Source organism: Meles meles, chromosome 1 (genome assembly GCF_922984935.1).
Source record: "Meles meles chromosome 1, mMelMel3.1 paternal haplotype, whole genome shotgun sequence".
In the NCBI taxonomy this organism is placed as follows: Eukaryota; Metazoa; Chordata; class Mammalia; order Carnivora; family Mustelidae; genus Meles; species Meles meles.
In genome coordinates, this window is record NC_060066.1 from 118,765,664 (window position 1) to 118,779,238 (window position 13,575).

The 13,575-nt window shown below is 40.5% G+C and overlaps 1 protein-coding gene across 6 annotated transcripts in view; it reads right to left on the reverse strand.

The window, feature by feature from the left end:
• Nucleotides 1-256: 256 nt before the first annotated feature.
• The window catches only part of LRIG2 (leucine rich repeats and immunoglobulin like domains 2), a 71,387-nt gene continuing 58,068 nt past the window's right edge, over nucleotides 257-13,575 (reverse strand). For 3 of the 6 annotated variants that reach the window (XM_046001162.1, XM_046001174.1, XM_046001175.1), the window contains exons 14-18: nucleotides 12,521-12,802; nucleotides 10,233-10,682; nucleotides 9,261-9,425; nucleotides 7,276-7,566; nucleotides 257-5,323 (exon numbers count right to left, since the gene is read on the reverse strand). In XM_046001162.1, coding sequence (XP_045857118.1) covers nucleotides 5,097-5,323; nucleotides 7,276-7,566; nucleotides 9,261-9,425; nucleotides 10,233-10,682; nucleotides 12,521-12,802 — 1,415 coding nt within the window. In that variant the 3' untranslated portion in view covers nucleotides 257-5,096. The remainder of the gene's footprint in view (nucleotides 5,324-7,275; nucleotides 7,567-9,260; nucleotides 9,426-10,232; nucleotides 10,683-12,520; nucleotides 12,803-13,575) is intronic. The other 3 variants (XR_006817814.1, XM_046001171.1, XM_046001168.1) reach the window with 3 other exon arrangements.

The following is a 13,575-nucleotide window of genomic DNA, read 5'->3' on the forward strand; positions in this document are numbered from 1 at the left end:
CCATCCATACTGCCAGGCATCTAACACCATGGCGGACACGATGGCAGGCAAAGGGCATACGGCGCAGGCCCTCGGGAAGCACAGGGCTGCAGGGTGTTCCGAAGGCAGGCTCCAGACAGTATGTGACTCAAACACAGCAGAAACAAGAGAGGGGCCATAACTTGTACAACTCTTTGGCGACCCTCTCAGAGGACCACAAACTTAAAAATATACCACTTCACTCCCATACATCAGGCGACAGAAAACCAGAAAATCATAATGTATTTTAGCTTTATTGGAGACATATTACAGTAGACAAACAAGTAGACAAACACATGCCTTATAAAATATACATTCTCGTGTGTGAGAAAATATAAATAGATACTAGGAAAGGGCCACACTGAAAAACAACTTGGCTTAGAACTCTCTTTCGGTACATCTGGTATCAGGGCTACTCAGATTGACATCCTCTGATGGGAAGAGGGAACAGGAGAGGGTAGAAACAGTCTCTCTATGGATCAAGAGGCCACTTTAAGTAGCCAAGAGATATACTCCAAGAGCACTTGACCACCCGATGATCAATTTCTCTTTCAAGACAGTTTAGTTGATAAAGGATCACTTTACTCTAATCTGAAAACAGGTTCAAATCAAGTTTTTTCACCCTCACCCCACTCACTGGTGGAGATTATTGGAACCGCTAAGAAACACTCAACACACAACCTGAAGGGAGCAGGTCCAAATATTACTCTTCACACACACATGTACACACACCAACACATGCACACACGTGTACACAGACACACACTCATGTCCCTACCTCTTATTACCCACAACATCTTCAGATGATTCATGGGCTTGCAGGTGTTGTTTTGTAAAAAGCAGCTTGTAATATATCTCTTAATTCAGAGCTTGTTATTTTTAATCAACAAACCAGGCAGTTGTCCGGAAAAGAAAAAAAAAATTAAGGCTAACTGATGTTGGTTGAGACGGCACTCTAAACAAAAAAGTTCTAAGTTAGAAGTAGAAGGGAAAAACATCTGCCAGACTGAACTGGGAAAGAGGACACGTCAAAGAAGAATGAGACATTCCTTGCAGGTTGCCAAAAATCTCAGCTCAACCTTGGAAGGCCCAACTACTTGACATTACCTCTGCAATCGGCATTATGAAGCAAACTCAAAAATGGAACACACAGCATGAAAATGCAGTAAATTTACCTCTGTTGCTCCATTACCTCCTGGTATTCCTGTGAATATTAAAATGATTGGAAAGGCTCCAACACCCTTGGGTAAAATACTGGGTGTAAAACCGAACACCGCAATTCCAACCCCATTCCAACTGGAGTCCTGCTGATAAGAAGAAACAGGCATAAAAATTAGAGAGTAAAAAGGAGGGTCATAATACATTATATAGGCTCTTGAAGTTTTTATTATGGTAATGCCATTTCTGTTACTAACTAGTTATAGATTTCTTCAGAAGTGTAAGCCCAGACTTTCATGTTTTTAGCCATTAACAGAAAAGTCTCCTTTTGTCAACCAAAAACCAAAACTCTTGAACAGAAAAAAATTTAAGTGCTCTATACTTACTGTATATAAAGGATTTTAAAAGGAAAAGGTTTAAGACTATCAGACTGCTTCTGGAAATTTCCAATGATAAAATTGAAAGAGACCTGAAAGTCATCTTGCCCATATTCCAATCTAAGTGCAGAAATTTCTTCAACGCTATTAACAGATGATTATCTGGCTTCCACTGTGACCTTCCCACAAAACGCAGATTATTCCAATTATTGGGCAAACCTAATTGTAGAGAATTAGTTTATAGAGAATTACTAGCAAGCGTATACTGCACCTCCCTATTAACTTCTGCCCCACAGAATGGGGGCAGACATGACCTCTGTCCTCAAGAATAAAAACAGTGAATTTAATCCTAATTCATGGCAACACTTCAAGGTATTAAAGACTTTTATCATATCTCCCATCTCTTAGGAAAATGGGTAAGAGTCTAAGTTGCTAGACATCTTAATGTTGCTTTTACAACCCCACAATGGGCAGTGTGAAGGCAACTATTTTTAAATAGCAAAGTTACCTTTCAGAAAAATACACATAAAACTCTCGGAGTTAGAGGGTCCTGATACTTCGTATCCCGTAGAGTAACTTGCACAACTAGGGAGAGCAATTTAGACGCTGCCGAATGACAGAAAGTCAATGGCTTATATAGAGACCACATGCCAGTGCGGAGTTAAAGGAAGATGCTATTTCTTCTTCCAAGTAAGACTCGAAGAATCAGTGTAAGAGGGGCACAACTTAAAAGATTTTATATATCTCTACTGATACAAGGTGATAACTGGATGAGGGGCAGAGAGTATTTCTCCTGGCATTTTAGTTTGCCTTGCTTAACAACAATCCTGATTAAAAGAGGCATTAGGCAGACATCGCACTGCAGGGAAGGAACACTGATGAGCCACTAACCCTGTTTACAGTAGACGGATAAATCTGCTTGGTCAAAAACATATGCACTAACAAAAAATTTCAGGAAGCCCTTCTCCTAAGATTAGAATTTATTAAATTTATTATTTTTTTAAGACCAGTTTTGTTAAACTTCACGTTTAAACAAATTCTTGACTAGTTTCTTTAGATACTTTGGCAAGCTAGGAGCATGTGGGAAGATGTCTCAGTCATTGGTGCTGACGGAAGGGAGAACCTGGCCATTCAGGAGACCAGACTCTGACAGTCCTAAGAGGAAGAGGACCACCATATTCTAAGTTTTCTAGAACACTGGTTCGCACCCTGGTTTTCAGTCCTGTCATCCATAAGAGCTGATACTCACCTGCAGCCTCGCTCTAACTACCCCTTTTCACTCAAGAGAAGTCTGTCAGAATTTGAGTGAGAGTATCAGATAGTTACAGGATCACCTGCATGAATGAAGACATCTGAAAAGTAAGGGAATCACAAACTAGCTACAGATCAGCTGCAGCGCGCCTCTCAACTGATTCCATGCTCTGGCGAGCGGCAGCACTGGCATTCAGACCCGCTGCCCCAGAGCGCAACTGGTGGCTTCCATCGAGTCAACAGTCTTCCTTTACTGAGCCGGTTTCAAAGCAGAAGAGCTCTTCTCACAAATACATCTTACACTGTCCCTCCTGCTAAGGAGGAAGTGAATCTGGCTCAAGTCAGAGTAAGCAGCATCACTCTTGTTACTCTAACAAATGCTTCATGAAAGCAGCTTTGTCTTAGAGTAGCATAATCCTCCCTGGTCCTTGGAGGGATCACAAATTCACAGAACGTTACAGCTGGAAAGGGCTTTGGAGCATCTAGGAGAATGCCCTCATTTCAGAAATGAGAAAATCAGGCAGCGAAGCAGACACTTGCCCCTGACTGCACAGCCACTAAGGGGCAGAGCTAGGAACACAATCAGGTCTCCTGATTCTACGTCAGCCCTGTACAGATTAAAGTACAACCTAGTAAGGAAGAAGAGGAATCACAAATTGAAAGGATGGGAAAATAGTGATATTTAAGAAGTTTGAAGTAAAAATGAACAGAGGCTGACAGTTCAAAAAAGGAAACAGAATGGCTTGGTGGTACAGAACTGTTAGAGACACTACTGCCTATGGGAGAAAAAAACTAGGACTGAGAACTAGATGCAATTCAACTTTCTGGCAAAATATGAGTTTAGAACCCTTGAAATGCACAATAACTTAGAAATAGCTATTTTCATTTAAGTGATGGAAGTTATCCAGCACGTAACTAGTACTCACTAGACTGAGAGGACAGAATCTGACAGCCTAGGTAAGGAAATCTGAAAGCACAAAGAAAAAAAAGAACTTTAGTTCATTCCATTCCATTATAAAGTCCTTTGTTCACATAAAGCTTTTTGCAATCAAAAATTCAAGAGAACTTTTTGGCTTAAATAATCACTTGTATAAAACAAGGAAAACACTCTAAAGCTTTGTAAGAATTTGTGCACACTCAACTTATTCCCAAAAGCACTCTTCCCTTCTTAAGATACACTGTGCATTGGTAGAAGAGATATTAAAAAAAAAAAACAAAAAAACAGGAAGCAATCTTTGGTTTCCTCATCACCTAAGTACTTTGCTGAAAGAAGATATTCCCAAAAGAAATTTTCCTTTGTCTATGTGCACATGACCATGATAAGACTGACTGCTAGTCTTTTGAGTCTTTTTATGCTGGAAAGGTAATACTACCTGGCACTTGTAAACAGACGGCAAACGATTAGACGTATGAACTTTTAGGTCTGAGTAAAGTAGCTAATTATACCAAGACCGTGTTTGTGTGTATGCAATCACTAGGTTCCCTGCCTCTATACATATACTTCTTAACAAACATATTTTTAAAACTTCAAACAAAGTCTTCAGGTTCACTAAACCAAGTCATACAAAATTTGTGGTCTGAGACGCTGCTGTCAATATTATTAACTGGATATTATATATAATTTTGACATATCAAAAATATTTACAATGCAGCCAACACATATGGTCGATGAATACAAAAATTATTTATAAATGCACATATATTTACAATGAGATCCCTGGGTGACAGGGACCAAAAAAAAAAAAAAAAAGATTCACAAGAATACAAAACCCTTTGATGTGGTAACAATTGGTCAAGCCTGGGATTTGACCTTGAATATCAAAGCCCTGGTCTCAACTAGATGCTTAAAACCACTAAAGAATCCCAGGTACACTTCCCAGAGGGCTCCAAAGTTATTTCTGTTCCTGGAAGACACACCAGAACAGTCATGTTTTTTCAGAATCATCTGCAGGCTGAGACAATCCAGCATGTTAAGCAGCAATGAGACTCTCCCTAACAGGCAGTGCACAGCTGGCCACATCCCCGTGGAAACATCAGCAAGCACGTTTGTCCGGTATTTTCCTCTGCCCGTGTTGCACAGGTTTTATTAGATGTACCCATTTCTGTCAGCCGTTTCCCCTTCTTCATCAGGAACAAGCCCAAATAAATGCCTGGCGTACCTCAGTGGGGTCAGATGTAATTGCAGACAGGGTAAAGCAAATGCTGACTTTGGGGTTTCTTCTGAACTCTGAGGTAGTAAATACAAAATGAAGTAACTTGAGTCTCTGCCCACATCTCCTTTTGGAGTGAGTTTCATGTGCCCTCACTACCATCTTGAATGTTCCGAGTCCTACCAAAATTAAAAGCGTGGTCGTGCAACCTGTGACAAGGCGTGGGGGAGGCGGAACAGTCTGGGCCACTCTCTGCCAGACCCTCATTTTGATGGACTTGTGGTGGCTCAAGGACTGGCTGCTGGGAAAAGGGAGGATGAGGCAGGCCTAGCTCTTTGCTTATGTTCCACAGAGGCCGCGGCAACGTTTCTGAAAACGAAAGACAACAATTGGTGGTGAATGGAAGTTCAAAATTAATGGTTTAAAACTTCATTTTCTTTTATCCAAATTCTCCCAGAAATAAAGATACCCAGTATTCCTGAATAAGGACATTGAGAGCAAATGTACACTTGCCATCTTCTTAGCAACAGCTAACAAAAGAAAACAAAATAGAAACTAGAACCATGGTCTTTCAACAAGCTTAACCAATTATTTACTGAAACCATATGATATGTCCTCTGCTTTCATCCACGATTAGTGCTTTTGCTGCTACAAAAATTTAAAAATACAATTCTTTAGACACATGGAAACAGTCGAAAATAATATCCCTACTGTAATGAAAGTTGGCATGATACAAAAATCACTGATTTAACACAGCCATTACATCTTTAAATAACAAATGAGCATGTTAAAAAAAATTGTTTTAAAAATAAACCATTTCCCTCCAGCTTCTAGCATGCCAGTAATCCTAACAATAAAATAATAACGAAAAGCAGCAATTTAAAATCAGATTATTATACTTGGTTTCAAAGATATACATCTCTCATTCACCTTACTTACTGCAGTGGTGAGCTCTTTCCCCAAAGAATATTTGCTGAAAGCTATATTAACTTCATGGGGATACATTTTGGAAAAGTCAGGCAAACGTTCTGAAAACAAACACTCAGAAATAAAAACAAAACCCATGTGTTAAAGTAAGCTAAGGCAGGGTTTCTTAAGCTCTGCCGTGCATACAAATAACCCAGGGACCTTGTTAAAATAAAGACTCTGGTTCACTGGGTCTGGGGTGGGAACCTTGGTCTGCATTTCTAACAAGCTCTAGGTAATGCTGAAGCTGAGACCACACTGTGAGTTAGCAAGGAGCGAGAGAGCCCCAGGTAGGAATGAGCAATGCACCAAAGCACTCATTTGCTGATCTCCTCACTTACAGACCAAGGCAACAATTAAGATCTCTCCAAAATGAAGAAAAAGGTGCACTGCATTTTTCGTTCTACCTAAAGCCTTTTTAGGTGTGTAACTCTTTTGGGACATGGGAACACGGAATTAATGTTGGTGACCTTCTTTCATGAACAATGAACTTTAAAGCCAAGAGACTAGCTTCAGTGAGTGACAGTACACTTTTCTCTGACTTGTACCATCTTTGGAAATCTTTGGAGTTGGTCTCTGAATTAAGAACAACAGAACACATTTTAAAAGTCCCAAGTCAGATCATTCCCTCCTACCAGAAGCACACCTGGAAGCACCTGCATGCCTCAGCCCCACCCAATTTCCTGTGCTCTTCCATTTCAGGCTGACAAGAGGGTGACAGCTGATGGAAAACCTGGATGGCCAGAAAGACATGCTCAGCAGTGCCCTTCATGGTCTACAAAGAGTTCCGTTTTACTGACCAAGTTGTTACCAAATGCCTTCTCTGCACAATGTGACATGTGTTTCTTTTCCTGGGTCATCCCACAACTGCTTCCCCACTTTGGGACCTGGATCATAATGCCTCACAGACGAAATCAAACACTGGCTAAGTGATACTCTCATTCAGTATTTATCCTCTAGAACAGCAACCAAATCATTTTTAAATCTTCTCAGGAAAAATCTCCACCAAATTATATCCTCAGCATTTCCAATCTCCATTGTTTAAATAAAGATGGAAGAAAAAATTAAACCTATATGAAACTTTTTTAAAGCTTTTTCTATATGGCTTTTGAATTTTTAGAAGTGTGATCTTGATACTCCCACAGAAGCTGTTTCCATCCTACTGATGCAGACGTCTCTAATTCTAATCTCTGAAAATCTCTGGCCCTAATTTATACCAGCTAGCTGTAGCTAATTACTCTATTATTCCAATTTGTTTGCTTCCTGCCAAATCAGAGTGCTACTTATATGACAGAAGGAAAAATCAAGTAGGTGAGAGTAAAAACAAAGTAAACAAAAAAGACTGTGTCCTTTACCACCGTTCATCTGTGTGGAGGGAAGTTTCTTCTCATTTATCCTCTCATGGTTGGTGGGAAAGGCAGCCATCTCTTTGTCTGCTGATGACACCAGGCTCTCCAGGGTAGGGGCATCTGGGGGAGGATGTGCCAAATACGTCTCTTTGGGCATCTGGACCATGAGGCTGGACAGTGTCTGATCTAGAACATCTTCCTCAGCAATATAGGTGTACGGACAGTATTCTCGGGTCCTGGAGTAGATGTTGGCATTATCATAACAATCTGAGCAAATAACCCGGGTACCAGGACCACCTGATGACGACACAGGAAAGAATCCTTGAGTTAAGGAGTCAGCTTTGCCAATCACCAGTTTTCTGCACCCAGCCATCCTCATTTTCACCACAGCTGGCATCGACTGAGCACTTACTTGATAAACCAGGTAAACTCTCAAGGTCCTTCTGTGCATTAACTAATTTAATCCTCACAGCATCCCTATGAGGTAGGTACTATCATTACCCCATTTACACCTCCTTCTCATAAAATACTTTGGCTTGGGAGACTTTGCTAGGTATGCCAATCCCTTGTTTTGGGATGTGTTTCTCCTGTCAAATGAGACCTGAGGGAACTTGCTCCAAAACACTGCTATAATACAGGGCTGAAATCTAAACTTGGGCACCACTCTGGCTCCGGGGCCCATGCTCTTGAACACTACAGTAAACCACTTCTGTCCAGCCTGGATAAGGTGATGCCTAATTCAAGGGAACGAAGATGCAGCTGCACTGTGCTACAAGACACAGGTCTGGCTGAAGCGAACTAAAGCAGAGAACAAGGACTTAGGAGGACTTCACTTCATAAAGCCTGCATTACTTTCAGGAGTCAAGGAATTAAGCAACACTCATGGCTTAAAGTACCCCTAGAGAAAGCCTCTGATGGTCAAGAGTCCTGTCTGACACATGTGCGTGTCTGGCAGAGGTAAAGTTTAATAACGAGCTCCCCAGACTGTTATGTGCTTTGAAAACTGTTCAAAGAGAAAAAAAAGAGAGTGAGAAATAAAGAGCAAGTAACTTCCTGATCAAGCAACAGTGTTACAACTGGAAGTCAGTTTGGCCCAGAAAGCAGTGTTATTTCCCACCAATTTCAAAGAGCAGAGGCATTTAAAGATTCTTTTAAATGCTAGAAGTACCCCTCTTTCCATGGAAAGCCAAAATAAAATCCAATTTAGTGATGAAACTGATAAATTCTGTTAACGCTCAGCCTAAAAAAATCTCCGTATGAACAGAAAAGGCCTTTCATTTGTACAGTGCTGGAAGGACTAACACCTATTTGTTGAAAGGATCTGTGAGAATCCTGAGGGAAGTGCTTTATAAAATATCGCTTCTTTACTTTAAAAATAAGAAAGTTAAAGCTCAGATTTCAGTAACTTGTTCATGGTCCCAGAGCCAGAAAAAAGGAACTAGGAATCAAATCCAATTCTTCTATCCCTTAATTCACCTCCCTGAGTTCTGTCACTCCCTGAGGGAAGGGGGGAGTGGGGCAGAAAAGTAGTACTGAGAAGCCAATTTAATTAGGGAACATCTTGTATCTCTCTTGATTTCTCCAACATATGCTGAGAATCGTCACTGCCCTTTAAACTTCAGCGACTATCAACCTGTCAGCAGGAGACACAAACCTCCCTTGGATATGGTCTGAAGAATGCTCATGCCTTAAAAAGATAAGACACCTCAAAAAAGTTTCTAGAGCACCTCCTTCTCATAATAATACTTTGGCTTGGGAGACTTTGCTGGGTTCGCCAATCCCTTGTTTTGGGATGTGTTTCTTCTGTCAAATGATTTTCTTCTCTGGTACGATTTCAGTCAATTTCCATCCTATTTCGCATGCAGTCAAATGTTTTCACTGAGTATCTTACTTTAAAATGTTGTGTCAGGTTAATGGGAAAACTATACGCTGACAAATAAACTCAACAAAATAGGCCAAAATTGTAAGCATATACAACAAAGAGTCAGTACCATCAGCGCCTTTGTGTAAATATCCATTGGCAGGAGGCATAAGTTGCTGATGACTGCCTGCCTCAGAGTTGCTGTAGCCTTCCTGCGGCTCTGACAGTGTTCCTTGGGAAGACAAGTAGCTGGGAATGTCTGCAGGCAGATTAAGTTCCTCTGTAAAAGAGACATCTGTAACTTTCAAATAACATTAGGCAACACTCAGAAGACTATAGTGCAAATGTGCTCCAATCTGATATACCCAATGGCCAGGAAAATGTTATCTAACTACGAACAGGTCTTAGGATTTTCCCCCAAAACTCTTTCTTGCTAAAATTCTTTTCAAAGATTCATTTTAAAAGTATTACTAAAAGAGGCAAATCCTAAAGTCTAAAATCTAATCCATAGGCGTACTTTCACTATCTGACTGAGCCTCTTCTCTTTCAGGATTTCGGGGAAGCGGTGTGAAAGGCCGATCAAGTCAGAAGGGCTCCACTCTTCCCCCACAGAGAAGCTTCGACGGAAATGAGCCTTAGGCATTAAAGAAAGAAGGTGCACCTGTAACATGTTTATAAGAGCAAAGTTTGGGGGAACTGTCTAAAAATTCTTAAGATTATTCATCGGAGGGGTGCCTGGGTCGCTCAGTGGGTTAAGCCTCTGCCTTCAGCTCAGGTCATGATCCCAGGACCCTGGGATTGAGCCCCGCATTGGGCTCTCTGCTCAGCAGGGAATCTCCTTCCCAAGCACCGCCCCCCACCCCAGCCTGCCTCTCTGCCTACTTGTGATCTCTGTCAAATAAATACATTAAATCTTTAAAAAAAAAAAATTCATTGGAGACATTCCATTATTTCAACAAAGTTGGACATTTTAACAAAAAAACTCTTCCTTCTACCATACATAAAGGATCAAAGCTCCATAGCTTTTTCTATTTTATAATAAATTGTATATTACATTCCTGACTCAAGTACAAGCTGTAGGTATCAACTGGGTACCACTCACCTGTGTTTGTGATACTGTAGTCTTCATTCTTCCTTCTCATGTGGTAAATAACAATGACCCAGATCAAAGAGGTGCCCACAACACAGCAGACCACAACAATGATGACAATGCCAACTGTGGTCCAGCCATCATCTTCATGCCCAATGCTACTCTGGGAAGAGTCACAATTGGGAGATGAAATGACATTTAGGTAAATGTGACCACGTTCTGTCCCAAGGGTGTTAGACATAATGCAGGTGTATTTCCCAGCATCTTCCAGGCCAGCATCAACAATGATGAGAAGCTGGTTGGCTGCCGCAAAGAAGTGCCGTTCTGTCACCAGCAGTGGCCCGTCATCTTTGGTCCAGTTGAGACGAGGGGCAGGACTCCCTCCAGCTATGCACTGTAATACTGCAGTCTCACCTCGGGTTACTGTCTTATCCTCCAGGGGTCTGATAAATGAGGGTGTCTCTAACAGAAAGATTGTATAAAAAAATGTTAAACAATTTTATTTCTTAAATCCTAAAAATTTAGGATATATAGATATATAGATTAGTTGAATTAGATGAATGAGGTAATGATGCAATAAGTAAGCAATTTCAGGGGCGCATGGGTGGCTCAGTGGGTTAAGCAGCCAACTCTTGATTTCAGCTCAGGTCATCATCTATAGATCCTGGGATCAAGCCCTGAGTCCGGCTCCGCGCTCAGCATGCAATCTGCTTGAGATTCTCTCTCTCCCTCTCCCTCTCTCGCCCCCTAGGATAAATAAATAAATCTTTAAAAAAATAAATAAATAAGTAGGGGCATCTGGGTGGCTCACTGGGTTAAAGCCTCTGCCTTCAGCTCAGGTCATGATCCCAGGGTCCTGAGATCGAGCCCCACGTCAGGCTCTCTGCTCGGCGGGGAGCCTGCTTCCCTTCCTCTCTCTCTCTGCGTGCCTCTGCCTATTGTGATCTCTGTCTATCAAATGAATAAATAAAAATCTTTAAAAAAAAAAGTAAGCACTTTCATATACTCACGGGAAGATTAGAAGTTAGTGTTCAGAAAAGCAAAAGCCTCAAAAATCTTACTAATTCCATCTTAGGCAAGCTATCCTAAGCAAGGAAGTCAAAGATTTATACACGAATAGGTTTATTATGAAATTAGTTGTAATTTTTAAAAATAAAGGAAAAGATCTTTAAATCTAGCAGGTAAGGTTGTTAAGTAAACCATAGTACAAATACATGATATTTTTTGAAGACAATGACAGAATAACCCTTGTGCTACTGTATTTAAAAGGAAAAAAGTAGGTACGTAACTTCATGAAAATGTGTTTTTAAAAAAGTCCAGCATATGCCAAAATCTTTAACAGTGTTTTAGTGACTTTCCCTTTTTCTAATTTTCTATATATCCTAAATTTTTAAAACAATATACTTATTTTTCTGATTACACAAGGAAATAACACAAACCAACAAACTTTTTAAAAACCTAACATCAGGGGCACCTGGGTGGCTCAGCGGGTTAAAGCCTCTGCCTTAGGCTCAGGTCATGATCCCAGGGTCCTGGGATGCAGCCCCACATTGGGCTCTCTGCTCAGCAAGGAGCCTGCTTCCTCCTCTCTCTCTGCCTGCCTCTCTGCCTACATGATCTCTGTCTGTCAAATAAATAAATAAAATCCTTTAAAAAAAATAAAAATTAAAAAAAAAATGAAAAGCCTAACATCAAGGGGAAACAGAGAACTAGAAAGCAGAATCCGCCTTTGGGTTGAGTATGAAGAAAAGTATTCTCATAAGAAAAAAAAAAAATAGGCTTGTCAGAGAACTTAGGGAAAAGACATTTTATTTTATCGTAACACAGAATCAAGAGGAGTACAATGGAAGAAGAACAGGAAATCTAACCAACAGATGGTAATTTTTATTCATTAATTTTTTTTTCAAAAATGAGCTAGAGGAGAAACAAATTGTCTTGAGTGGTCTGTGAAGCAGTATAGAACAACTGCAAACCCACTGGTGAATACTAGAAAAAACATGTATGAATTAGAAACCTCCAGAGGGCAAGGTAACAGGATAAGGGGATTTGAATTTTCAACTCATGTGATGAAGATTTCTAATTCTGCCCTCACTGCTTCTGCAGATTTCAGTTCTCTGATCCACTAATATACTAGGCTGACACGACCCAGCCATGTATTGGCAAAACACGGTGACCAAGATATAAGGATTACTATTAAAATCTCAAAGTTGGATCTTCTTTGCCATTAAGACCAGAGTAGACCCTATTTTTAAATATAAAGGCTCCATCCAAACCAAGGACCCATGGGGCAATACACATACCTAATACTGTGAGAGAGGCATTTGCTGAGAGGCCTCCGGCTATATTTTGTGCCATGCAGCTATAGATTCCCATGTCTTCTATTTTCACGTTGGCAATGAAGAAGACATCATCCTCAGGCATGACATGCATGCGTCTTTCTCGAGCTGCAGGGAAGTCGGTGCCACCATCTTTCTGCCAAGAAATCTGAGGTGCAGGGTGCCCCTCTGCAGCACATTCTAATCTGGCCATGGCACCAGTGCGGATAGTGAGATCCATTGGAGTCTTCAGGAAAGAAGGCATCTCTGTTTCAAGAAAGATTACCGAAACAAAGTGGGTGGAGTGGTGGTGGTGGGAACAGACACACACACACACACATGCACACACACACAAAGTACCAACTTGTAATATTCTATTTCTTTCAGAAGGCATGCTCTCTGGATTGACAGAGGCCATCTTTTCTCTTCGAACCTCAGAATACTTAAGAGTACAGTGATGAATAAATTCTTCTAGAATGCATGACACATCTACTACCTGATCTCTCTGATGGGGACAGGAAAGGCAGAAGGCCATAAACCTTTCAGAACTCTGTACATTTATTATGACTCCCTTACTTAAGAGACTAAATGGTGCCTTCCAAGCTAACATCTACAAAGCTGACACGGCAAATGCATGTTAAAAAAATTTATACCAAAAAATAAAGAATACAAAAAATGTATGCTTTCAAAAATTTCATAAAACAACACTGAAGTAAGACACAAGTATGTCCTTTGGTCGCACAAAACCTAAACTGTTTTAGTGATTCAATCTGATAGGTGACTGATTAATCAAACTGTTTTGGAGAAGTTCTTTTTTTACAACCACAGTAAAGAAGAGCATTAATTTAAAAAATGATTCTGTGTGACTACATAACATAACAATCACTGCACCCAGAAATGTCCTAAATACTTCGTTATTATAAAGTCCTGTGAACAGTGGCAGGAATACATTTCAGTTTTCAGAACAGAATTATGGTTCTAGAAAGAATAGAGAATTTCAAAAGAATTTTTTCAAAAGCAGAAACAACAAGAAAAGCAGC